At 48.5% G+C, this 27,220-nt stretch overlaps 1 protein-coding gene across 6 annotated transcripts in view; it reads left to right on the top strand.

The window, feature by feature from the left end:
• TNIK (TRAF2 and NCK interacting kinase) overlaps positions 1-27,220 on the top strand; it is a 200,695-nt gene that overhangs the window by 130,822 nt on the left and 42,653 nt on the right. For 4 of the 6 annotated variants that reach the window (XM_068145000.1, XM_068144996.1, XM_068145001.1 and 1 more), the window contains exons 10-15: positions 3,034-3,209; positions 6,006-6,072; positions 8,102-8,306; positions 19,419-19,529; positions 19,994-20,080; positions 21,147-21,347. In XM_068145000.1, coding sequence (XP_068001101.1) covers positions 3,034-3,209; positions 6,006-6,072; positions 8,102-8,306; positions 19,419-19,529; positions 19,994-20,080; positions 21,147-21,347 — 847 coding nt within the window. The remainder of the gene's footprint in view (positions 1-3,033; positions 3,210-6,005; positions 6,073-8,101; positions 8,307-19,418; positions 19,530-19,993; positions 20,081-21,146; positions 21,348-27,220) is intronic. The other 2 variants (XM_068144998.1, XM_068144999.1) reach the window with 1 other exon arrangement.

The following is a 27,220-nucleotide window of genomic DNA, read 5'->3' as shown; positions in this document are numbered from 1 at the left end:
TCTTCCTGCCTTTAGCAGGTGAAATGAGCTTGAACTTCAGTGGTGTCGTTCCCCTAAGCACTCCTCAGCCCTGCCTTATAAGAGATGAAAAAACCTCTTTGATAATGAGGTGATATTTGCACTGTGATACCACTTCTCATCCAAGCAGCTGCAAAGACTTTGCAAACATTGATTTAAGCTTTACAAACCCCAGGAGGTGGAGGAGAGCATGTTTCCTGAAGGTGGGCTGACCTGTGCCTGAGGAGGGCTTCAAATGTGTGACCATGTCTTCCTGGATCAGAGCCAGGGAGAAAGCTCTTGTCTCCTCTAGCTCCTGCCACTGGGCACCCTTGGGTTTTGGAAAGAAAGATTGCAGGAAAAAAGCAGGTGGTGGTCCCTGTCCATAGCTGCTCAGCCCACTCAAAGATAGAACAGTGTCTTAGGGCATCACAGGGCACTGGGAGCCCCATCCCCAAGAGAAGGGCAAACCCATCATTTATTGGAGGATAACCTTTTAGCCACTTCACCTCAGCCATTTTTGTGGGTGCTCAGGACCACATGTCCAGGACTGGAGTCTCTCTAGCTCCACACCAACAGGGAACAATCCTGTTTTAGAAGTGGATTTGAGCATTGTCCCTTCTGGATACACTGAGACACTGGGATTTTTCTGAGGCAAGGTGAGAAAGGAAGATTTGCTTTCCAGTAAAGCTGGAGGGAGGATTTAATTGGATCCAGTAGTGTGTTTTGCTTTTTTGCATCTCAATTTGTATGGATTAGCACTTGTAAGATAAATCACTTTTAGTCTGACAGCTTAAGAGTAAAATCCCTGAAAGCTTATTGTTTTAATTCTAATGCAATTCTGTAGTATCTGCTGGCTTCTGATAGTCATTTACACACACTCTCCTATTTGTGTGTCGTGGGTTAACCCCAGAGAGCAACTAAGCACCACACAGCCCTCCCCACCCTGCCTGTGGGATGTGGAGAGTCAAAATACAAATGAAACTTGTGGGATGAGGTAAGAACAGTTTAATAATTGAAATAAAAAGATACCTGGTGAGACCTCACCTGGAATACTGTGTCCAGTTTTGGGCTCCCCAGTTCAGGAGAGACAGGGATCTGCTGGAGAGAGTCCGATGGAGAGCTGTGAGGGTGACTGCAGGACTTGAACATCTCTCCTATGAAAAGAGACTGAGACCTGGGGCTGTTTAGTCTTGAGAAGAGAAGGCTGAGAGGGAATCTTACCAATGCCTATAAATATCTGAGGGGTGGGTGTCAAGATGAAGGTGATGGTCTCTTTTCCTTGGTGCTCAGCAATAGGACAAGGAGCAGTGGGCACATGGTAGGACACAGGAGGTTCCACCTTAACATGAGGAGAAACTTCTTTACAGTGAGGATGACAGAATACTGGAACAGGCTGCCCAGAGAAGTTATGGAGTCTCCTTCTCTGGAGACATTCAAAACCCACCTGGATGTGATCCTGTGAGCCCTGCCCTGCGTGATCCTGCTTTAGCAGGATAGTTGGACTGGATGATCTCTGGAGGGCCTTTCCACCCCCTGTGATTCTGTCATAAGAGAGTGGAACAAAACCCAGGAAAGACAAGAGAAGCACAGTGCAGTTGGCAGCCACCTGCTGAATGATGCTCAGCCAGTCCCTGAGCAGTGATCAGCCCCTCCTGCCCAAATCCCCCCACTTGATGTACTGTGCATATGGTATGGGATATTGGTCATGGGGTAGGGAATATTTCCCATATGGTATGGAATATTCCTTTGGCTGGTTAGGGTCAGCTTTCCCTCTCTGTGTCCCCTCCTAGCTTCTTGTGCACCTCCTGCCTTCTTGCTGGCAGGGCATGGGAAGCTGAAAAATCCTTGACTTAGTATAAACACCTACTTAGCAACAGCTAAAAACATCACTGTGTTATCAACATTATTTTCATACTGAATCCAAACCACAACATTATACCAGCAACTGGGAAGAAAATTAACTCTAGCCCAGCCAAAACCAGGACAGTGCTAAAGCAGTCTTATAGATCTCTGTTCTCTTGGGTTTAGAATGTGGTGAAATTGGTGCCAGGTAAGCTTTGATATATAACACTTGAGGCTGATAGGAATTTGCTTATTAAAGCTTTGGCTGAAATGGTTTCAGCTGAGACTAGTTTTGGGCGAGCAGGCTGTGAGGAGGGGATGGGCTCTGCCACCTGCAGCCACATTGCCACCTCTGCCTAAGATGTTGTGGTGGTTTTAGGCTATGCCTTTAAAATTTAGTTATATTTGCTTCTCACTGAGTTGGTCTGGCAAAGTTCGTGCTGGGGTGGGAACTTCAACCCACCACAGATGTGCTGCCCCAAGTGCATGTTCTGTTCATCTGGATCGGTGGTCAGGGTAACCAAGGCTTAGTGGTCTCTAGGAGCTGGTGGTTCTGCTTGAGAAATCAGGCAAGAGCTGCAGGCAGCAAACATCACCCAGGGATTGCTCAGCTTTAAGAAGCCATGTAATGTTGGGTGATTAAATCTGGAAAAAGCATCCATCCAGCTTGATCCACTCATTTTCAGAGAGGTAAGTTCCTTGAAACACAGCCCAGGGCCCTAAAATATTAAGAACCAATCCATTAAGGAATTGCATGTATATGTTTGTGTTGTCTCTCATTCCTACCTGCAGTTTCAAAGGACAGAGGGAAGGGAGGCAACACTCTCTTGCCTTTTCTTGGTTGCCAGTAATGACTTGGTAATTCCCTGGCCATGCTGGTGGTTCCCAACTGCCTCCAGACTCAGCAGAATGATGGTTTCTCCCAGTGGCACCAGGGAGGCATAGATAGGAGTATGCCTGGGAAGAGTAGAAGGGGATGAAGTCATTGAGAGCTCATGTGTTAGCACAGCTTTGAAACAGTGCTGAGCATCAACAGAGAGGTTGTGGGAATCCTCTTGGAGGACTGTGTCTGAGCAAGAACTGTGCAGCAACCAGACAATCTTCTCAAGTACCTACACGCTGCTCTACAACAATCAATATTTTTACCTTGGTTTTTTTCCCCCCTCTACTTTTCTTTTCTATCCTTGGCAGGTCTAAAAAGTTTCAGTCCTTCATTGAAAGCTGCCTAGTGAAGAACCACAGCCAGAGACCAACCACAGAGCAGCTGATGAAGCACCCCTTCATCCGAGACCAGCCCAACGAAAGGCAGGTCCGCATCCAGCTCAAGGACCACATCGACAGGACTAAAAAGAAGCGAGGAGAGAAAGGTTAGTGGGGAGTGGAGAAGGGTTAGTGGAGAAGCTGCACTCTGGACAGTCCTTAACCTCTGCCATGTGCTTGACAGCCCCTAGCATGGACAAACCATGCAGGTGGAGCACATGGACATAAGGAAGAAAGGCAAAGAGGACCTGGGCTGCTCTTGATCTCAGTACCAGATTCCCTTACTCAGATGGCTATGTTTGTTTTCACAAACTGTACTCTGCCCCAGTGAGGCCACATCTGAAGTACTGTGTCCAGTTCTGTGCCCTCCCAGTTCAAGGGAGACTAAAAACTTCTGGAGAGAATTCACTGGAGGGCTACACAGATGCTGAGGGAACTGGAGCAGCTTTCTTATGAAAGGCTGAGAGACCTGGGACTGTTTAGTCTGGAGAAGACCAAGAGGGGACCTAATCAGTGCTCATGAATATCTAAAGGATGGGGACCAAGGGGGTGGGGCCAGACTCTTTTCAGTGGTGCCCAGTGACAGGACAAGAGGCAACAGGCACAAAGTGGAATCCAGTAGGTTCCGTCAGAGAATGGTTGTGCCCTGGAGCAGGCTGCCCAGAGAATTTCTGGAGTCTCCTTCTGGAGAGACTCCAAACCTAATGGAGTGTGTTCCTGTTCAACCTGCTCCAGACAAATGTACTTTAGCATGGAGGTAGAACTAGGTGATCCCCAGAGGCCACTTCCAACCCTTCCCATGCTGTGATTTGGTGTGACCATGCTGCTTAGGGTTTTGAGCTCAGAAAATTCAACTGGGTTTGATCCAGTTACCAAAACAAAACCAACTGCCTGTACAAAGCAGTTGGTGTTCATGCAAAGCCTGCAGATGACTCTCATTAGAACTAACCAGTGGTTCAAATCTCTTTTTTATTGTTTTTTTTTTGCCCCTGATGAAAAATGGTGGGGTATGGTTTTTGTGGGGCTTTTTCCTTGGTCCAGGTGGTAGTTTCCACACAGAACATTTCAGCTTTGATTCGTTAAAAGGTGTGTACGAAATTCCTGCCTGCACATCCGCCTCCTGGTGTGTGGGAGGGGGGAAGCTGCTGAGTTTTCCCCAGCTCACATATTTTGTGCCAAGTCTGTTTGATCTATGTGACATTGGTGCTGCACCAGGGATGAGCAGAGCTCTGCAAACCAACATCTAGATAAGACTCTTGCCCCAGAGCAATCCCCTTGATATTAATCTGAATGTTGCCAGTGAACTCTCCAGGCCCTATCAAAAGTCACAGGATCACAGGATGTCAGGGGGTGGAAGAGACCCAAAGAGATCATCGAGTCCAACCCTCCTGCCAGAGCAGGACCATACAATCTAGCTCAGGTCACAGAGGAATGCATGCAGATGGGCCTTGAGAGTCTCCAGAGAGGGAGACTCCACAACCTCTCTGGGGCAGCCTGTTCCAGTGGTCTGTGACCCTTACAGTAAAGAAGTTTCCCCTTGGGTTGAGGTGGAAACTCCTGTGCTGCATCTTACATCCATTGCTCCTTGTCCTCTCACAGGGAGCAAGTGAGAAGAGCCTGTCCCCTCCCTCCTGACCCCCAGCCCTCAGATATGTATGAACATTTATTAAATCACCTCTAAGTCTTCTCTTCTCCAGACTAAAACCCCCAGGTCCCTCAGCCTCTCCTCACCAGGCAGTGCTCCAGTCCCCTAATCATCCTCGTAGCCCTCTGCTGGACCCTCTCCTCTGTCTCTGAAAGTTCTCTGAAAGGGAGATCAGATAGCCAAAGCAACTTGTTAGAAGTACTTAATTTGCTTGTGAACTGCATTCTAATTTGAAAGCCCATTTGTAGAAGCCAGCAAATTAATATTTTGCTGTTTCTCTTCTTATTGGGAGCAGTATTAATTTTTCATGTGTACCTTCCATCCCCTTGTAATAGATTTCCCTGCAATCAAAACAATAACACGGGATCCCAGTGAAGTATTAAATGTGTTTAGTCTGGCAAGTGGAGGTTGGGCCCTGGAGATGCAGAGTAATTGGATGAATGCAAGCCATGTTTTTACTATCGTTCCCTTCATCCGATAAAGATTACATCCCAACAGAAATCACAGTGTGTGGCACAACACTGTACTTGGGCTCTTATGTAGATGTCTTCATTGCCTGGAAAATACATGGATTTGCATAGGAAAATTGTATGTTCAGGGAGAGAGGAGCTGGTGCCTTCAGAGCTGTAGTCAAATCCCACCTTCCACTCTCAGTGGCTTCAATAGCTTGGTGGTGCAGCTCCCTTTGAGGAACCTTCCTAAAGAAGGGGGTCACTCACTGTCACAGGATCATAGAATCAATAAGGTTGGAAAAGACCTCAAAGATCATCAAATCCAACCTGTCACCCAAGACCTCATGACTGCTAAACCATGGCACCAAGTGCCACCTCCAGTCCCCTCTTGAACACCTCCAGGGATGGTGACTCCACCACCTCCCTGGGCAGCACATTCCAACGGCTAACAACTCTCTCTCTGAAGAACTTTCTCCTTGCTGTGTGGAGTGAATTTTTATTTTGTGGACACCTCCCATCTTTACCTTGAGTGTCTGTGGTTGCTGGGGCCGTTGCCTGCTGTGCTGGTGCTGCCCACAGCACTCCAAACAGAACTCTTCTCAGCCAGCACCCAGGAAGACCACCCATACTTCCCTGGCCTTGCAGCCCCCCATTAAAACAGGAAATGCAGGAAAATAATGCTGCTTATCTTTTGTCCTGCAAGAGAAAGACAATTGTCTGCTGTGTCTGTAGAGCTGTGGGTTTTGCAACCACTGGAAAAATAGATGAGTGCAGCAAAGGGCACTGATGAGCAATTTTGTTCCTAGATGAGACAGAGTATGAGTACAGTGGAAGTGAGGAGGAGGAGGAGGAAAATGACTCCGGAGAGCCCAGGTAAGAATCAGCATTTCACTTCTGCCCTTACATCTCTTTAATTCTGTGTAAAATCAGCTTGGCTTACAGGCTCATGTGAACTAGAAGTGGAAAAAGGACAGCCTGAGCACTCAGTGGTGTTCCCTGACACAGCAGGTACTTGCCCTCTGCTAGATGCTCTGTGGACATAAACTAATGCTATAGGTCACCTTAGCCAAGAGCTGGGGGAGGAGACCTGGGTATCCCATCTCCTGTGGGGTCTGCAGCACAGTGTAGTGCTGTCATGGGAATGTGGGTATTTATACACAAAAAAAAAAGGTGAGATGAAATTAAGGAAGAGTTTAAAATATGATTCCTTACATCCAAGTGTTGCTCCCTCCTTCCATGTAACTTTTCACCAGGAAACCTCCCAGTGGTGCTGCCAGCACGGCAGGGCTGGAACTTTCTCCCTTGGGTGATGTTTTTCAAGAGGAGTTGTAATTATTATCAGGTTATTCCATTGTTTCCCTGAGATAATGTAGTATTCTAATAGCTGGCAATGATTCATGCTGAATGTGCTTTGTGAACAGCTAAATATAGCCTGTGGCACTGCAGCACCAGGTAGAAACCAGGCTTTGGGTAGAAACTTGATGTGAAGGAAAACTGTATCAAATAAATTGCTGGTGAGCCGTGGATAAGGGTTAGAATATGTCTGCTACCTTGCCCTGACACTTTCCATAGAATCATAGAATCAATAAAGTTGGAAAAGACCTCAGAGATCATCAAGTCCAACCTATTACCTAACACCTCCTGACAACTAAACCATGGCTTCAAGTGCCATGTCCAATCCTTTTTTGAGCACCTCCAGGGATGGTGACTCCACCACTTCCTTGGGCAGCACATTCCAGTGGTCAATTACTCTTCCTGGGAGGAACTTTTTCCTCACCTGGAGCCTAAAATTCCCCTGGCACAGCTTGAGACTGTGTCCTCTTGTTCTGGTGCTGGGAGAAGAGACCAACCCCCACCTGGCTACAACCTCCTTTCAGGTAGTTGTAGAGAGCAATAAGGTCTCCCCTGAGCCTCCTCTTCTCCAGGCTAAACAACCCCAGCTCCCTCAGCCTCTCCTCATAAGGTTTATGCTTCAGACCTCTCCCCAGCCTCACTGCCCTTCTCTGGACACGTTCAAGTGTCTCAATGTCCTTCCTAAACTGAGGGGCCCAGAACTGGACACAGGACTCAAGGTGTGTCCTAACCAGTGCTGAGTACAGGGACAGAATGATTTCCCTGTTTCTGCTGGCCACACTATTCCTGATGCAGGCCAGGATGCCATTGGTCTTCTTGGCCACCTGGGCACACTGCTGGCTCATATTCAGCCAGCTGTGAACCACTACTCCCAGGTCCCTTTCTGCCTAGCTGCTCTCCAGCCATTCTGACCCCAGCCTGTAGTGCTGCATGGGGTTGTTGTGGCCAAAATGCAGCACCTGGCACTTGGACTTGTTGAATGCTATCATGATGGACTCTGGCCATCTGCCCAGTCTGTCAAGGTCCCTCTGCAGAGCCCTTCTACCCTCTAACAGATCAACTCCTGCCCCTAATTTGGTGTCATCTGCAAATTTACTAATGGTGGACTCGATGCCCTTGACCAGGTTATCAGTAAAGATATTGAATAGAATTGGACCCAACACTGATTCCTGGGGGACACCACTAGTGCCTGGCTGCCAGCTGGATGTGGTACCATTCACCACCACTCTCTGGGCACTGACCTCCAGCCAGTTCCTAACTCAGTGCAGAGTGCTCCTGTCCAAGCCAGAGCCTGACAGCTTGGCCACGAGTTTGCTGTGGGGGACAGTGTCAAAGGCCTTGCTGAAGTCCAGGTAGACTACATCCACCAGGCAGTCACCTGATCACCCCCATCCTTCCATCCACTGCTGCCCAAACTCTGTCAGGTGTCCAGATGCTGTTGGGATGAATGGGAGAGGGGCCCTGCTGGAAAACCCAGCAGAACACCCCCAGGCAAGAGGTTTGAGGATGCAGGGAGGGGAATCTACTCTGATGCTTCTCTCCTGCGCAGCTCCATCCTAAACCTGCCCGGGGAGTCGACGCTGAGACGAGATTTCCTGAGGCTGCAGCTGGCCAACAAGGAGCGGTCAGAGGCGCTGCGCCGGCAGCAGCTGGAGCAGCAGCAGCGGGAGAATGAGGAGCACAAGCGGCAGCTGCTGGCTGAGCGGCAGAAGCGGATTGAGGAGCAGAAGGAGCAGAGGCGAAGGCTGGAGGAGGTAACTGAGCAGAGCTAAGCACTGGGCTGGTTTCAGCAGGGTCAGGGGGGATTCATGGGAGCAGGTCCCAGGTGGCTGCTTGCAGCCTGGTTTGAGGAGATCAAGTCCTAACCTCTCTAGCTGGTAACCCCAAATCACAGAATCACAGGATGTTCAGGGCTGGAAGTGACCTCGAGAGATCATCCAGTCCAACCCCCCTGCCAGAGCAAGATCACTTATACCAGGTCACACAGAAACACATCCAGGTGGGTCTTGAATATTTCCAGAGAGGGAGACTCCACAATCCCCCTGGGCAGCCTGGTCCAGTGTTCTGTCACCCTCACAGTGAAATCATTCTTCCTCCTGTTTCCATGGAACTTCCTATGCCTCAACTTCCCCCATTGCCCCTTGTGCTGTCATTGGGCATCACCAAGCAGAGCCTGGCTCCATCCTCTTGGCACTCACCCTTTACATCTTTATAAACATGAGTGAGGTCACTCCTCAGTCTCCTCTTCTCCAAGCTAAAGAGCCCTCAGCTCCCTCAGTCTCTCCTCGTAAGGAAGATGTTCCACTCCCTTAATCATTCTTGTGGCTCTGTGCTGGACTCTTTCAAGCTGTTTCCTGAGGTCCTCCTTGAACTGAGGGACCCAGAACTGGACACAATATTCCAGATGTGGGCTCACCAGGGCAGAGTAGAGAGGGAGGAGAATCTCTCTTGACCTACTGACCACAGCCCTTCTAATAGAACCCAGGATACTATTGGAATAGAATAGAATAGAATAGAATAGAATAGAATAGAATAGAATAGAATAGAATAGAATAGAATAGACCAGACCAGGTTGGAAAGGACCTTTGAGATCATCAAGTCCAACCTATCATCCAACACCATCTAATCAACTAAACCGTGGCACCAAGCGCCTCATCCAGTCTCCTCCTAAACACCTCCAGTGACAATGACTCCACCACCTCCCTAGGCAGCCCATTCCAATGGCCAATAACTCTTTCTGTGAAGAACAATGGCATGGATGCCATTGGCCTTCTTGGCCACCTGGGCACACTGCAGGCTCATGTTCAGCCTACTATCAGCCAGTACCTCCAGGTTCCTTTCTGCCTGGCTGCTCTCCATCCACTCTGACCCCAGCATGTAGCATTGCATGGGGTTGTTGTGGCCAGTGTGTAGAACCCTGCACTTAGATGTGTTAAATCTCATGCCATCAGACTCTGCCCATCTGTCCACAAGAGCACATTGCTGGCTCATGGTCAACCTTCCATCCACTAGGACCCCCAGGGGATGTTCTGTTGCACTGGGCAAACCAGCTCTCCTCACCACAGTGTTGCCAGCTTTTGTGAAGGTAATAGAGATGGCTTGTTCTAAATAAACCCTTGAAATATCAAACTTGAAGGGATCCCTGGAACTGCTGAGCAGAGTTAGCCCATTATGGGGCGATAGCTGCATTCAGTCAAGGTAGGCAAAACTCTTATGGTCCAGACACGTGTCAAGTTCATGATTATTACTTTTTGCTGTGAACTGTTGCAGTGGAGAAGCTGAAATGCTCCATCTGCCCTTTTCCTAGATTCATGTGCCACTTGTGTCCCCTTTCATCCCTAATTTGAACTCCAGTCCTTCCAGTCCCTGCCAATTACAATTTCCCTGGTAGGGGAGGGGCAGGTGCCTGCCTGACTTGTGCAATGATCCATACGTGCCCTGAAGCATAAGATTTCATTACCCTTGTCTTAACATACCAGCTACAAATGCAATTGGTCATAAAATTATCCACCCCACTTAAAATCCAGCTGTGGGTGTCCCTGAGCTTCTTGACCTGCCCATGCACTCTGTAGGAAGTGCTCACTTTTGGTTGAGTGCCTGGTTCTTGGATTGCAGAAGTTCACAAAGAAATAAGGGTGTTTTTTCCCCTGCTCTTAGGTTTTTGATGGGATTTTGCACAAAGACAGCTGTTGCCTCACACTGAACTCATCCCAAGTGCCTTCCTGAAGTGTTCATAGTTAAGGGTAATTAAATTAGCTTTCTGAGTAGGTCACTGATATCTCTGGAAAAACAACTTGCAATAGATGGAGTGTTAGAGCAGCCATCCCCTTAATTTGCATGAGCCAGAATGTCTGTAGGTTTACCCTGACTCCCCCTCTGCTGGGGATTGCCCTCAGGCCAGGGGCACAGGCAGGAAGGAATTTCAGGCAGCTGATGATAGTAACGATGGTGATGGTAGGGCCCCTCTTCGAGGTGGTCCTCTGAAACCCTGCAGGGCAAAACCAATTTGGGCAAACCCCAAGCAAAGCATTTTTTCAGTCTGGTAACTGCATTGGTCTGTTGTGGTGTCCGACCTACACAGAACATCCCATGTTGAATACATCACAGGTCAGGCATTGCTTGTGTCCTGCACCCTTCCTAGAGCTGGTGGGCTGCCCTGAGAGAGGACAAGGTTTCCACCTAGGGCACCCCAAAATCCCAAGTCCCAGTGGAATTTTATCTGAGGACCATCATAAGGAAGCCTGACTGCCATTGTCCCAGTCTGCTTGCTGCCAGCAGTACAGGAGCAGAACAACAGCAGAATAAAAGCAGACACTAGATTAGCTGCAATCCTGTAATGAATACAATGCTTGCTGCTGTATTAATATATGTTCTCTTCACATAGAAGAAAATTGTTCTCTCTCTTTGCTGCTTCCTAGGCAGGTTTTGAATGGAGGACTAATCCCCTTGCTAAGCTGACGAGCTCAACCCTGAGCTATGCAGGCACTGTCTTGTGGGGCCAGGCTCTGCACAGCCCCCTGTGCTCTGTCAGTTCCCCCCACCCTTTCCCCCATGTCATTAAAAGCTAATGCCACCATAACTAGGATTTTAAATCAATGCATCTGTTTATAGTGGCGCTGACAACCCCCAGGGCTCTTCACCCGTTGCCTTCTTTCCAGCTGCCTGACAATTTTCAGACCTACATTAAAAGGGAGATGTCTGCAGGAGCAAAGCTGATGAGGAGACATTTCCATGATCTTGCCATGTGAGAGAAGAGGGGATAGGCAGTGGGATTGTAACCAAGAGGCACCTTCTGCCCACCTCTTTGTGGGGCCAGTGACATTGTCAACCCCATGGGCTCAGACAAGATTAGGGCAGAGCAGGTGGCTGCCATGGCCTCAGCATCTTCCTGGGTGCCCATCTTCTCAGGATCATCTAGGCAGGTTTGGTTTCACTGGCATCTGCAGCCATGGAGCAGAATGAACTCTGGTTTCTATTAGACACTGTTAGCATGGTGAGCAAGAAATGAGTTGCCATGGTGAGGATTAAAGCAGGAGTCCTTGAAGAGGTACAAACCTTCTGTTGCAAACATGGTGGGTTGCGGCAGGGACACTCCCTGGCACAGCTGGCTGTGGCTTTGCTGGCTACAAGGTGTCATGTATCTGCCATGGGCTGCTGCAGAAAAAAACCCAGAGAAATAATAGAGGCAGAGATTAGCAAGCAGAAAGTTTTGTGTGGCTGCAGGGAGTGGGAGAGAGGAGCCACACAACAGCATTGAGTATCCTCCCCTCTAGCTCAGGGGGGAGTCACAGTGTCCACCATGGAGAGGGATGCTGCCTGTGCCTGGGGACACAGGAAGGGGTTTGTGCCCCTAGTCTGGCCCACTGTTTCTAGCACAGCCAGCCAGTAGTGGGTAGAGTTTGGTCTTTGTTCTTCCCAGATATTTTTGGGCAGGAGGCATCTGATGGCTGGACTGAGGTACCAAACAGCAGCTGTCACTGCTGTGCTGAGTTTGATACTGCAGCCCAGAGGCACCCAGCATGCTCCATCCACGTCACCACAGCTCTGCTCCAGAGAGCAGTGCTGTTCCCACTCTCATACCCATCACAACACCCCCCTCCCCATTCAGCAGCAGCCAGGCTGTTGCCTTTTGGCTTCTTTCCTTTTTCTTACGCCAGCTTTGCACTGACTTTGGTTGTTGGCTCTTGGTTCTGGATCGTTTTGGTTAATGGAAACAGGGTTTCTTCTGTGTTGCTTTATGGTCTGACTAAGATGGGGTGTGCCTGGAGCAAGCATCAGTGTGCTAGCAGATCTCTAGGGGGAGAGGCCAGTGGAAGACTCAAATTACTGTGTTTCAATATTGTTGACCTTTAAAACCCAACAGAACATCCAGGACAAATGAACTCTTGAAGCTGGTGGCTTCTGGGACTACTAAGTCAGTCTATAGTAGCGCCGGGCATGTTGCTGTGTTAATAGAAAGAGCCCTGACTCATCATAAGACACTGTGAAGGTGGCCAGGCTGAGCCCAGCACAGCAGTAAAAGGGGTTGACTTAGGAGGATTCCAAGCTCAAAAATGCCTTGGAGTCAATTTGTACTGGAGATGCACAGCAAGAAAAGCTGGGGAAAGGCCTGTCAGGGGGATAACTGGTCTGGTTCAGACCTTCAGGAGATACCATTTTTATGTGTGGCTTTCCCGTCATGTCTTTAAATAGTGCCATTTCTGTTTCCTCACTCAGTAGAGCTCAAAATGAAGCAATCCCCTTTTTTTCTGTCATCTCTATCTTCCTAAACCAGAATTTGTGAACCTCTCACAAAGTACCTCTCATTTTACAGCCTTTCTGGGGAAATCCACCATCTCATGATGGTAGTCTGTCAATAACATCAAATGCATATACCAAAAAGCCAAGTGAGGAAGTCTTGAGGTGGCCTCTTGATGCACTTCATGCTGTCCCTGAGACGTGCTGCCATCCTTTGCATGCCTTGTTGCATCTGTCAGACAGCTGGGTCTCCTTTTTCAACAGCTGACCAATTTCCTTCTTTAATGCTGAATCTTCTTACAGGCAGCCAAAGAGATTTAGATTTGCAGCTGTCCTTAATTGCAGTGGAAGTAAAAATCCCCCAGGCTAACTTTGAAGCTGGGACCGTAGGCCGTGGACTTAGAGTTACAGCTTTGTTCTCCCTTGTGCAGAAAGTTCATCCTGTGAATTCAAAATGTGCACCAGAACTAAACCCTAAAAAAAGCCCCAAATTAAGAGATTTAAATATCAATAGATCAAATAGCACTAAAGAACATATTTATGTAATGCAGAAGGGTGAATAGGTTTGAATATATTTTCATTTTTCCCTGTGTATACATATATTAGATATATATAGTTCCCTAATAAGCTCTCCATTTATTGCTGGCACAGAATGAGCCTTGCTGCAGCAGTTTAACTACCAAAATTCCACATCTCCTGGTCAGGAGCTTTAGGGATCCTGCAAGACAAATCTCTCTGCAGACCCTTGGCAGCAACGAGCAGATGTAGTCAGGCAGGGCTTTACATAACTTCATTTTTCTGCCCAGTTGTGGATGTTTTTCCCTTTCTAGGTATAGAAGGAAGGGGCAGATCTTTACAGGGACCATACAAGGCAAATCTCAACCTCTTAACTGTTTGCACGTGAGGTTTCATTCAGTGCAGTTACAGAGCTGGATGTTCAGGGGGATGAAAAATTGCTGCAGCTCTTTTCTATGTTAACAAGCAGAAGACCATCTCCTGGAAGCTTATATAAAGCAATGCAAAAAAAAACCAGAAATCCAGCAATTAATTATAGATAAATTTAGGTTAGCTGAAATGGTGGCTGGTGATTTCTTCACATGTGCAGGTGTCACATAGCTTGTAGGAACATTTTCATTAAGATGACAGCCTCCTCGCAGTACTGTGGGCACGCAGGGCACTGCAGCGGGCCTGGCAGCAGTCCTGTACCTGTTTCCAAGAAGAGCTGCAGTACAGCAGCTCCTGCAGTACAGGTATGTGCTAAGCCTTAGGTCTCCCTCTTCTTTCTCTGGTTAGAAAGCACACAGAACTCCTGGTTTCTGAAGCGCGAGCCTTTTCCTGCTTGGAGCATCCATTCACAGCGATCCCAGCTAAAAGCTCCTGTGATGGTTCAGAGCATATCAGATCCCTGTTTGCCATGGTGGGAACTTCTGACCCGGTTTCTTTACCAGTGGGAAACACCTCTCCATGCTCCAGTGCTTGGTGTGTCAGGAAAGATGATGTTCCAGCTACAGTCACTCTTTCCCTGGTGGCTCAGATAAATGAGCCTGTCACAACAATGCAACCACCTAGAATATTTGTTTTCATTTGTCACTTGGAATTCCCCTTCTCTTTCTTTTCTGGCTCATGCTCATGTTTGGGAGCAATGGCTGAACTTTCCAGGAGCCTCTTCTTGCAAATGCTGGTGCTTCTCCAGGTTCACAGGGTGGCTGCAGCTCGCTGATCGCTCGGAGCCCTGAATGCGTCTAATCTAGCAAAGGGAGCTTGCTCCTTTGAAGTCCTTGTTTCATGCCAGGCCTCCAAGGGCCTTCTCACCAGAGGTTTTGCCTTCGTGTGTCTTCCCTCATCAATATTCAAAGCCTGTCATTTCTGGTGCAGCGCAAATAAGATCCCATCCTGGCTTACAAGCAGCTACATATAGCTTTACCTGCAGAGTTATATAAATGCAGTCCTAATTAATTGGCACTCTTGCCTTGCATGAATAATAGATCTGGGTAGTGTAAATACACAGTAGTTTCAGGCTTGGACAAACGTGGGAAGTGTGCATTCACAGTGGGAGAGGGAGGGTAGAAAACAGGGAGGAAAGGAGGCAAATTTTTCTTTCTGTGAACACTTTTCGCAGGCAGTTTTCTGCTGCATCTCCCTGAGCTCAAGCCCTAATTTAAACAGGGTCCCAACCATCCTGGTGCTGCTCGGCACTGGCTTCAGCAGGGGTGGAGGCAAGATGGGGTATTGCTGGAGGTTTCACCCATTGCAGTGCCATGTCCCCTCCAGATGTTTGGCAGCTGTGCAAGAGCGGCCGTGCGAGGAAGGCAGCTGAGCTTGCCGGGAGGCCTGGGCAGCACCGTGGTGTTTAGCTGAAGGTGCTCATAATGCGACTGTGACAAATGACTTGCTTATAATGTGACCTGACAAAAGTGCTGCTGAGCTGGAGGGAAGTGCTGTGCTGCTGGCCTCCATGAATGCATATATTGCATCCCACTCACAGCTTCGGCCCCATGAGCCTGGCTGTGGTGGAGTGCAGAGGTCCTTTAAATATGCAGAAGAGCATCAGGCCTGGCTCTGAAAGCAAACTGTGCCTGGGCATCTCAGATCCCAGCTCCTAGGGTTAAGTAGGCTTTGCTGTGCAGAGGAGGCTGGTGGTTAGATGCTGACTTGTAGGAGAGAGGCTAGAAGTGGGGCAAGCTCTCCAGGGCCACTGGGGCACATGGTACCCTGAGAGGATGGTGGTACACTGCTTCCTCCCTGGGAAAAACTCTTTTGCCTCCTTCCTTGGAGGGATTTGGCTTTGCTCGCCTGCCGGGCTGGAGATAAAGACCGATCAGGTGGGTTGTATTTAAGAAACAGCAGTGGCATTCAGGACCTTGCCTCCTGCCAGCCAAGCCCAGCCTACACAACCATTATGTGCTTTATTCAGCAGTATGCTATTTTAACTAAAATAAAGCATTAAAACCCACCCCAAAACCAGTGTTTTTTTCACACTGTGACTGGAAGCTCAGGGCAACGTGTATTCAAGCTGCTAGTCAAAAGATCCATGCTCCTGAGGGCAGGGGAGCAGTGGCCATCACTAAAGTGACATCATCTAAGGAGGTTGGGGGGCACTGGCAAAGCCAAGAAATCCCATGTATTGCTGTCATAGAATCATGGAAATGTTAGGGTTGGAAGGGACCTCAAGGATCATCTAGTTCCAACCCCCCTGCCGCCTCACACTAGATCAGGTTGCTCAGAGCCACATCCAACTTGTCCTTAAAAACCCCCAGGGATGAGGCTTCTACCACCTGGGCAACCTGTTCCAGTGTCTCACCACCCTCATGGGGAAGAACTTCTTCCTAACATCCAGTCTGAATCTACCCATTTCTATTTTTTTTTCCATTCCCCCTAGTGCTATCATTACCTGACACTCTAAAACATCCCTTCCCAGCCTTCTTGTAGGTCCCCTTAAGATACTGGAAGGCCACAGTAAGGTCTCCTCTGCAGAGGTGACATCCTGGTGGCGTGTCCTCTGCAGTTTCTAGCATGGAGTTCCAAGATCCACAGGCAGCTGAGTAACATGTGGCTGACTCCAACGTGGGCAGGGCCAGTGACTGCAGCAGGTGTGGGACACGCCAGAGTCTGGAACTGCCAGGTTATTGCAGGTTGGATGTGGTTTTCCTTCCCCAAGGCGAGTGGAACAGCGCTGATGAATGTGGCTATAGGTGGCACTGCTGCGGCTCCAGCGTGAAGCCAGAGGAACTGATCCTTGTCCCTGTGCAGGGTGGCTGTGGATGTCACCTGTAGGTGAGGAGGTAGCAGCCAGACAGGCAACGGCTCCTCCCTGTACTGAGATGGGGAGGTGTCTTTAAATGTGTGTTAAAATACCTATAGATCTGCCTGTAGATAGCTCTGTCTTTATATGTGTCTGTCTGTAAAGACAGATGTGGATGGCTATCTCTAGAGACATACAGGGAGAGATACATAGAATAGAGAATGGCTGTGGCAGAGTGCAGAGGTCCTTTAAATTCTGTTCTGTAGACTGTAGAACAGGTGTAGAATATAAATTTACTATCTCTCATACAATTGTGTTGTCTATAATAGGTATCTAATAGAGTAGAACTATTAGAGATATTAGAGATCTATTATATAAGGCTCCAAGGTGACCTAATTGTGGCCTTCCAGTATCTGAAGGGGGCCTACAGGAAGGCTGGGGAAGGACTTCTCAGGATCTCAAGTAGTGATAGGACTAGAGGGAATGGAATGAAGCTGGAGGTGGGGAGATTCAGGCTAGATGTGAGGAAGAGGTTCTTCACCATGAGAGTGGTGAAACCCTGGAATGGGTTGTCCAGGGAGGTGGTTGAGGCCCGTCCCTGGGGGTGCTTAAGAGCAGGCTGGATGAGGCTCTGGCCAGCCTGATCTAGTGTGGGGTGTCCCTGCCCATGGCAGGGGGGCTGGAACTAGATGATCCTTGTGGTCCCTTCCAACCCTGAATGATACTATGATACTATGATACTATGATATAGATCTATGTAGTATCTATAACATCAATACAATATCTCTAAGATCTCTATAATCTACTGTATTAGATGTGAATGTATATTAAAGGTGAATCTATTGCATTAGATATCTTGTAGAGATCATAGAATCATAGAATTGTTAGGGTTGGAAGGGACCTCAAGGGTCATCTAGTTCCAACTCCCCTGCCATGGGCAGGGACCCCTCACACTAGATCAGGTAGATAGATAGCTATATAGATAGATCTATATAATTCTGTGATATCAATACAGTATCCCAATATAGAACTGTAGCCTGCTGTATTAGATATCTTATGTATTAAAGATCTAATTGTATTAGAGCTAATTATCTAATGTATTGTATTAGATACCTTGTAGAGATAGATCTGTATACTTCTGCAGTATCAGTGCAATTTCTCTATAGATATATATTGATGTACGTACAGAGACATATCTAGATCATAGATATTCATAATAAATATCTATCATAGATGTCTATTATAAATATATACAAGAGATGGACCTGTTTTTATAGCTGATACAGAGCTAGACCTATATAGTATCTATAATATCTATGTAATACCTCTATAGATATCTAGAATCTATTAGGTATCTTCTAAATATATATATTAAAGATTAATCCATTGTATTAGATATCTCCGAGAGATATCTCTCTCTATAATGTTAATGCACTATCTCTATAGATATCTATAATCTACTTTCATTAGATCTGTTCTATACATTAGAGATGGATCTATTGTATTTATCTATTATAGAGATAGATCTGTATAGTATCTACAGTATCTTATGTAGTATCTCTGTAGACAGGTATCTATAATAGGGATAGGCATCTCTATAGAAGCTATCTGGATAGATACTTATTTCTGGATAGTTGTCTCCTCTGCAGATAGATGCAGATGTCAAATCCATCCATCCATACAGCCCAGGCTCACTGCAGAGCAGCAGTTCCAAGTGGAAGCATCTTTGTCTCTGGCTGGCTTAGCCAGCTCTTCAGGCAGAGCCATGGAAGTCAGCTGCCAGCTTCAGCTGTCCCTGTGATTTAGGGAGAGCATGGCATTGCCAGCTCCTCCAGTGCCTGCACATTGACACTGGGGGTAAGAAAAAGGGAGAAAAAAGGCCGAGGTTTATGCTTCAGCAGTTTGCTCCCTGTTAGTGCGGCATGCACCTTGCTGCGCCCAGCCATGCAGCACTGATGGACTTCTGGCAGGCTATGGAGCCCCAGAGCCAAGACTGGCTTTTGAGTGCCCTCTGCTGATGTGGCCCAGAGCAGCTTCTGTCTCTCCTGATTCCATGGCAGAGGAAGGCAGCAGCTTGCTATGAGGCTCTCCTTTCAGGGAGGGAGAGCAAGGGTGGTTTAGGTGGCTGGAGGAATGATTAAAAACTGGGGCTGCAGCTGTCACCTGGGTGCCCAGGGCATGCTGGATGGCTCTCAGGAGACCGCTTAGGTGGTCATTATCCCTTGACTGCTGTCCAGGAAAGATGGTACAGAGTGAAGCGCAAGCAAAGGTATCACCCAGGAGGGAGGTAATAGAGGTGGCCTAAGGACTGCAAGAGAAGTCCCCCAATCCTGCTCATTTTTGTGTTTCAAAAAGGGAAACCCTTTGGATTTGGAGTCTTCTGTGTTCAATGCTGGTTTCAGCAAATGTTAAGAGGAATGCATTCCCCTCTTGGCAGGTTGTAGGACCCCCAGCACCTTCCCTCATCCTTGTGGCTGCATTTGGGGCTGAGATAGGAGTTCCTTTAAGCAATGGGCTCATGCAGCTCCTGCGTGCTTGAGACCCCACCAGACAGACATGCTGGTCAGTGGGAACCAGTGCACTGCCCATGTGGCTCCATCTGCAAGTGGGAGAAGAAATGGGATTGCGTGCATGATCTGGGACTGGTTTGGAGGATGCTGCAGGCTTTCCATAGCTGTTGCTGGGTACTGGAGCCAGTTAGGATGAGGTGGGATCAGCAAGCCCTTCTGCCACCCTAAATGGACCTGCCTCCTTGGAGAGCATCTCCTTGAGTGGACGAGGATGTTGTGGGTCAGTGGTAAAGGTGACTCCCCAAAAGTCATGCAGAGGACCTTGAGCTCTTGGGGAAAGGATCAGGGGTGCTGAGCCATGTCTTCTGTCCCCACAGCAACAGAGACGGGAGAAGGAGCTGCGGAAGCAGCAGGAGCGGGAGCAGCGGCGGCACTACGAGGAGCAGATGCGGCGGGAGGAGGAGCGGCGGCGTGCGGAGCACGAGCAGGTAACCTGGCAGGAGTGGGGTGAAGGCCTCTTCCTCTAATCAGAGATTCTCTCACAAACAATTATTTTTTGCTACTTGAGAGCAAATTGCTTAATTGTTAGCGCTGTGTGTGCCACTTTCCACTGCTGTCATTTATTTCCTTGTGGAAATAAACTTGCTGGCCCACAGATGTTGAGGACACTTGACACAGATTTTTCCCACCCACTTTTTCTCAGAGTGGGGTTTTGTGGTGCTCCCAGTTAATGTTGGCCATTTCCCGGTGGTTTGCACTCTTTACCCTTGCAGAGTGGTGGACACCCTGGGCTCTTTGGGCAGGGACGGAGGGTGCCTGGGCTGATTGACCGGTGCTGGCTCTCAGGTGGGGTGGATGTGGGTTCCCACCTCATTCTCCTTGCTCTTGGGAAATACTGGCTCTTTTACCTTCTCTCTCTTTTTCCTTTGATCCTTGCTGCCCATGCCTCCAGGAGTACATCAGGCGACAGTTAGAGGAGGAGCAGAGACAGTTAGAGATCCTGCAGCAGCAGTTGTTGCAGGAGCAAGCACTACTTCTGGTAAATGGGAAGCCCTGGCCACGCTTGCCGCTTTCTGCCTGTGTCGTGTCCGCATGTGCCCGTGTGCACCCGTGTGCCCCAGGTGCCTCCTGCCATGCTGAGATGTGGGGGGCTCCCCTGTCACAGCCAGACCCAGAGCCTCCTGCCGGGCTCTGTGGCTCTAAGCATGCCTCAGTTTCCCTGCAGCCAGTTCAGACCGGGTGCCTCGTGGCACAGGGCTCTCTGGTTGCATCTCTTCCGTGGCATCAGCATGCTCCTGCCTTTGAGAGAGGAGCAGCCTCTTTGGTGCTGTGTCATTCTGAGGGCTGTTTGCAGCATGGGGGGAGTGTGGTCGAGCTGCTGCGGGACCACACCCAGCAAACCCACCCTGCCTGTGGGGTTTTGTGTTTCAAGTGAAGGCTTTTGTTTTCCTTTCCTCGCAGGAATGCTGTGTGCTCCCTCTTGTGCTGTTTGCATCTTCGATCCCCAGGGATTATTCTTTTTTGCTCTTGCTACTAATTTTGTTTAGGGAAAAGAAAAACCCCTCACACAAGCCCTTGCATATTAAAAAGTCCCTTTCCAAATTATTTGCTCATTAAACCTCACAAAGCGATGGGCTTCAGAAGGATCACACAGTTGGCTCTTCTGTGCTGCCCTTCCCACAACCAGTGAATTGGGTTTAGGGAGGACTTGTCTTCAGCCAGCTTTTGTCTGACCTGATGATGTTTAGTACCTCATTGGATTGATCTTTTGTTTTTCCCATCCAAAAATATCTGGGCAAAATCACTGGTAACTCCTATACGGACTTCAGGGGATCTGGCAGGGTGTGCCCTCATTCCCAGCAGCCAGGGCAGTTCACTGGCTGCGAAGTGTCAGCAGTGGGATCACAACTCTGCATTTGTTGGCTCTGTCCTCCCAGCTGTCTGTCTTCTGGGATGCTTTGCAGCTCTTTCAAAATGAGCTTCTCCAGAAAACAGCCTTTCAAATACTCAGGGCCCCATTTTCCACCCAAGCAGCCCTGGAGTTTGCAGCCCTGCCTTTCCAGGCTGGCCAGGCACCCTTGTCACTGTGCTTTCTCCTGGGTTAGGAGTACAAGCGCAAGCAGCTGGAGGAGCAGCGGCAAGCGGAGAGGCTGCAGAGGCAGCTCCAGCAGGAGAGGGACTACCTGGTGTCCCTCCAGCAGCAGCAGCAGCAGCAGCGGCAGGACCAGAGGCCGGCAGAGAAGAAACCCCTCTACCATTACAAAGAAGGGATAAATGCCAGCGAGAAGCCAGCGTGGGCCAAGGAGGTAGGCAAGAGCAAGGACCATGGTGGGGCTCATCTGCAGGGCTTGGCATGTGGTTTGGTCAAAAATGCATTGGCAGATTGAGCTCTGCTGGGTCAGCCTCCAGCAGGTGCCATTAGCTGTGCTGGAAACACTCCCAGTTCAGTGCCTTGTGCGAGTGTCTGCATCTATGTCTGTGCAAGCAGAGAGAGGGGAGGAAGGAGAATTTTCCATAAGGGCGTACAAGGAGAAGGATGGATTCCTCCTGGAGGGCTTCAGTGTAGCTGGGGACTTGAGGACATGCCAGGGGTTTCTTGATGCTCCTTCCTGGAATGTCTGCAGGAGGTCAGGGCAAATAGGGAGGGCTGAGTTCTACACATTGGCCATAAAAATCCCATGCAGCACTACAGGCTGGGGTCAGAGTGGCTGGAGAGCAGCCAGGCAAAAAGGGACCTGGGGGTACTGGTTGATAGTAGGCTGAACATGAGACAGCAGTGTGACCAGGTGGCCAAGAAGGCAAATGGCATCCTGGCCTGTATGAGGAACAGCGTGGCCAGCAGAAGCAGGGAAGTCATTCTGTCCCTGTACTCAGCATGGGTTAGGCCACACCTTGAGTCCTGTGTCCAGTTCTGGGCTCAGTTTAGGAAAGTTGTTGAGTTGCTGGAACATGTTCAGAGAAGGGCAACAAAGTTGGTGAGGGGCTTGGAGCACAGCCCTGTGAGGAAAGGCTGAGGGAGCTGGGGTTGCTTATCAAGGAGAAGAGAAGGCTCAGGGGAGACCTTATTGCTTTCTACAGCTATCTGAAAGGAGGTTGTAGCCAGGTGGGGGTTGGTCTCTTCTCCCAGGCAACCAGCACCAGAACAAGAGGACACAGTCTCAAGCTGTGCCAGGGGAGGTTTAGGCTGGATGTTAGGAAGCAGTTCTTCACAGAAAGAGAGATTGCCCATTGGAATGGGCTGCCAGGGAGGTGATGGAGTCACCATCCCTGGAGGTGTTTAAGAAAAGACTTGATGGGGTGCTTGGTTGCATGGTTTAGTTGATTAGATGGTGTTGGATGATAGGTTGGACTTGATGATCTGAAAGGTCTTTTCTAACCTGGTTGATTCTATTCCATTCTAATCCAGTTTCCCATAGTCACACGGAGACCAGATAGTTTTTCCTCCTGTGCTCTGAGCTGTATCTCTTGGGGTTGCTTTTCTTTCATGATTTCTGGGAAGGCAAAGCCACACTGCCAGATTTCTTTTTCTCTCCAGCAAAAAGCAGGAATTGTAACAATTGTGAGACCTTGAATATTAATTATTGTCTGGCTGAAGAGTCTTGAAAAGATGAAGACATGCATTGGGTGCAGTGCAGTTTCAGGATTAGATGCAAACTCTTTCTCCTTAATCTCTTTGTGGTGGCTCCAGTAAGACTGCTGCTCACTGTTACTAATAATTTTTCTGAAGTTCTTTGTGTGGAGTTAGTTTGGGTTTTGTAACCCTACTCCTGGGCAGAAAGATCTTTCAGTAACTTGCCTGTTCTTCCTACTAAGCAGGATCACTGCTCTGCTGCCAAATGTCTGGCACTCTCTAGTCCTGGCAGAGATGTGATGTATCGTCCAGCACGTAGCTGTCTCCTGGTCTTTCCCCTCGACAGCCTTCAGCTGCATCCGCAATGCCTGCGAGCATCAAAGGTTCAAGAAATTAAACCAGCTGTCCAATTAATGCTAAGCAACTAATTGGAACAGTTCTTAGCCATTCTAAACCATCACAGAAATCAACGAGGGTGTCAAAAACTTTTCCCCTCTTTACTTTCCCTTGGGTTTCTCCCCCATTCCCTTCCCGTTTAGTCTTCAGAGTTGTTTGGTGAGGATGTGCCAGATGACATATTTTCATGGACCTGCAGCATTGTTCTCCAGCCCTTCCAGTGGGGGTGTGCAGATGAGACGTTCCAGATGTGCTGAGCCACCTCTGACAGGAGAGGCTTCCACCTGGGTGGTGCCTCTGCAGTTTCTTGTAGAACGGGGTCTCTCTTGCCCATCTGCAGGAATGCTGAGAGTAGGTAGCAAGTAGGAAAAGGGGGGTAAACTCTCATTGCCTGGTTTTGACTAAGTCTTTTAGAAAGTTGCTGAGGTACCTCTGGCACTGTCTTCAAAACTATAACAAAAGATACATGAAAAGGAATCTTATTCTTTATCTGGGTGAAGGAGAAAAGTGCTGGATTTGGCTTTCCATTTCAAACACAAAGGCCCATGTCTTCTGTTCCGTGGAGGAGGTGTCTGGTTTTGATGCTGTCGCTGGAAGCAGGGCATTGGGAACTGTACAAGGTGGATAAGAGCAGCAGAATGTGGCCTCATAGCCTTTGCTGAAAGCAGATGAGATCAGATGAGGTTTCCTGTTGCTGGGGAACGTCTCCAGCTTCCACCAATAAGCTCTCCAAACCATTTATTCTTTAGCTGTGTCACTCTAGTTTCTAATTAAATGCTCAAAGCAGCAACTGTGGCATCTTTCTGCTTTTGGGAGCAGTAGTTGATGTGTACTGCCTTGACACAACACCCTTGGGAACTTCCCCAAACTACACTTGCCTCCGTGCCCTGTTTTAGGACTTTCAGCTGCTTTGCATACAGCAAGGCACCAGCCTTGCTGGCCTTGCAAATAGTCTCATGCTAATACTTAGACTGCTGTGGTTCTTGCTGTAGTTTAACATCCATACCCAGCCTCTGCATGCTAATTTAACTGAAATATTGAGACTTGCTTTTCCTTGGGGAACAAAGACAAGTCTGGTGCTTAGCCTACATTTTCTGGAGGCTCTGCAGAGCTTCTTGGGCTACTTCCTGCGGATTTTGCGTGCTGTCCCATACCATCCTTGGTTTTTTGCTCTTTGCTTTCACATCTTCTCTCTCAGGAGCTCAGTCACCACAGTTGAGTTCTCCCCATGCTGTGTCACTCTCTGCTTTTCTCTCCTTTATGCACTCATTTTCCCATCTCACTTGTCTTCATATGGTGACTCCATGACCCTGTAGATGTGGGGTAAAGCATCAAGGTAAAGTTCTGGCGACTCATGTTGCAGTTATGTCCCTGTGTCTCCTTGTTAAGAAACTGGCCTGTTGGTGAACCTGGGTTAGGAACCAGGCTGTACTGCACCTTTCATAGCTTCCCCACAGCACAGTCAAGGATTTCTCTTTTATGCTAAACAAAACAGTCTGGTCAGTGATAGAATCATAAGATGATTTGGGTTGGAAGGAGTCCTTGACTATCACCTAGTTCCAACCCCAATCTGCCCTGGGCGGGGACACTTTCCACTAGACCTGGCTGCTCAAAGCCCCATACAGCACACATGAATGCACATCCCTATTTGCTGTCCCTTCTAGTCATCTTCTTATGAGTGGAGAGTTATCCACTGAAAGTTAACCTGGGATATGACTTCAGTGCTGTCCCAGACCTGCCCTGTTTACCCAGGCACATATCTTCTTAAAATCAAGGGCCAGCTGGGCCCTTTTGGACATCGCGTTGGAACCCTCTGGTGATCTAGTCAGGGACATGACATTAGGACTCTTAAGCAGCACTACTGTGATTAGCAGCTCTTGCTGTTACTCCTCTGCTTCCTAAAAAAAAGTGAGGCTGATAGCCAGGTCTAACTTATCAGTGACAAAGAAGCTTGGGCGGCTGAAGGATGAGCTTGGGCAGGTATATGCCATAGATGACCATGCATAAAGGAGGGGATAGGTTTAAGCAGACGTTGTCTGTGTGGTGGCCAAGCCCTACAGTGCTTTCCTGCATCTCAGAGCTTCCTGAGGGCTCAGAGCTGGGTTGTGCGTCATGAGTCGTGCTGCTCTCTGCAGCAACCAACGTGCACATCAGCTCCTCCTTCATACCCTGTGGCTTTTATCCTTCTCTGGCTTTGAAGTGATGTATTAAAACATTAGCAGCCTTCCACTGGGACATGCACAGAAGCTGCTAAGGATGTTTTCCATTTGAGAGGAATCTTGAGTTCAGTTGGAGGTGGCTTGAACTGGAGCAATGATGAGTTCCTGCAGGGTTTTGCTGCTTCTTCCTCCCTCTGCCTGTGTTTGGAGTCAACAAAGCTCCACAAAATACAGTTGGAGAGTCCCAAGAGCATCCCTCTGCTGTGCTGGGGCAACAGAGTGCTAGTGAGGAGACTGGCAGTGGGAAACCAAGAGACTTTTCCCTTCCCAGGACAGACATCCTCATTTCATAACTCTCCTGCCTTCTCCTCCACACAAGCTTTGAAGTCCTTCATAATTTGCTGAACATTAGGGCTTGGCAGTGTGCCAGAGAGCGCCAGCAAGCAGCCAGAGGGCTCGGCAGTGGCACCGTCTCTGCCTGCCAGTGTTCGTGCCAAGCCTTGGCTGATAAGGAGATGTACTGGACCTGGCCTGTGCTTGTGCTGCCTTGTCCAGAGGGAGTTCTCCTCCCTGCCCCGCTTTTCTTTCCACACATGTGTCCACTTCCAAGGGCATCACTGAACTGAGTTATTTGTGGCCTCCGCTAGCTCAAGGGCAGCACCTGTGGAAGCTGTGATGACCTCTTAGGACACAGCAGTGGCCTGGGTGATCCTTCATGAGCTGGAAAGGGAAGAGTCCAGAACACAAATCTCATACCTCTTGACTCCTGCTGAGGAATCTAAAAGAGGAAAAGATTTCATTTATATTAATACCATGGCTCTTTCGTTTCCTGAGTCGTTATTTACCTAAAGGCGAGCAGTGCGTCGTTCCAAGCAGAGCTGTTTCAAAGATTGCCTTTGAACGTGACGTTGTAGGTGGTGGCATCAAGCCCTGCTAAGGGCATTTAAGACATGAAGGGGACGTAAATGAAAAGCTACGTCAGATCTGGAGGTATCTGAAAATTCTGCATAGCATATGCTGCATGAATATCAATGCACACAGGCTGACTGCAGGAGCACCCAGGCTGCACCGATGGCTGGCTTAGCTGAAACCACTCTGTTGCCATCACGGGGAGCTGAAAGCAGTGGGCTTCGGGTTTATTTCTCTATCAGTAATAAGAGGGTGTTTTTTTAATGCCGCCATACATGACAAGGTGCCAGACTCACTAAATCTAGATCAAAGCCAGCCATTTTCTGGCTGCCATGTTTATTCCTTTATTCAGATCAAACAAAAGCACTCCTCGTGGTGGTGTTTATAGCAGTGAAGAAAAAAGGGGCTTCAAAATACATTTGAAAAGAAGCGAGAGCTTCTCAGGAGTCATCTTCTAGAAACACCTCTCTGAGGCACGTGGCCTTTCATTTCTCTATTTCATATTTAGCAATGAATTATGTGCATAAATACAGCTAGTCCTTTTGATGTCTTTAAACTGCATTTATTGCACAGTCTGCTGGGTACCTTGTGTTGCATGATCACAGAATGGTGGGGGTTGGAGGGGACTGCTGGAGATCATCTAGCCTAACCCCTCTGCTGTAGCAGGTTTGCCTAGAGAAGGGGTGATACAAACATGATCATACTATATATGATATACCTAAAGACAAAGAGCTTCACCGAGAGAGTCATTAGTCATTGGAATGTGCTGCCCAGGGAGGCGGTGGAGTCACCATCCTTGGAGGTGTTCAAGTCTGTGGTGACAGGTTGGACTCGATGATCTTTGAGGTCTCTTCCAACCTTAGTGATACTGTGATACTGTATATACTCGGGGAACTGTGGCTGGAAAGCTGTCTGGCAGAAAGGCACCTGAGGGTTCTAATAGACAAGAGGCTGAATATGAGCCAGCAGTGTGCCCAGCTGGCCAAGAAAGCCAATGACATCCTGGTTTGTATTAGAAATACTGTGTCCAGCAGGAGTAGGGAGGTGATTGTACAGTGCCCCGTACTTGGCACTGGTGAGGCCACAGCTTGAGTCCAGTTTTGGGCACCTCAATACAAAGAGATGTGGAGGTGCTGGAGCAAGT

Source organism: Melanerpes formicivorus, unplaced genomic scaffold (genome assembly GCF_026170545.1).
Source record: "Melanerpes formicivorus ecotype bairdi unplaced genomic scaffold, bMelFor1.0.p_v2 SCAF_12, whole genome shotgun sequence".
In the NCBI taxonomy this organism is placed as follows: domain Eukaryota; kingdom Metazoa; phylum Chordata; class Aves; order Piciformes; family Picidae; genus Melanerpes; species Melanerpes formicivorus.
The sequence above is the reverse complement of the archived record's forward strand: the minus strand, read 5'-3'. Positions and strand labels throughout refer to the sequence as shown.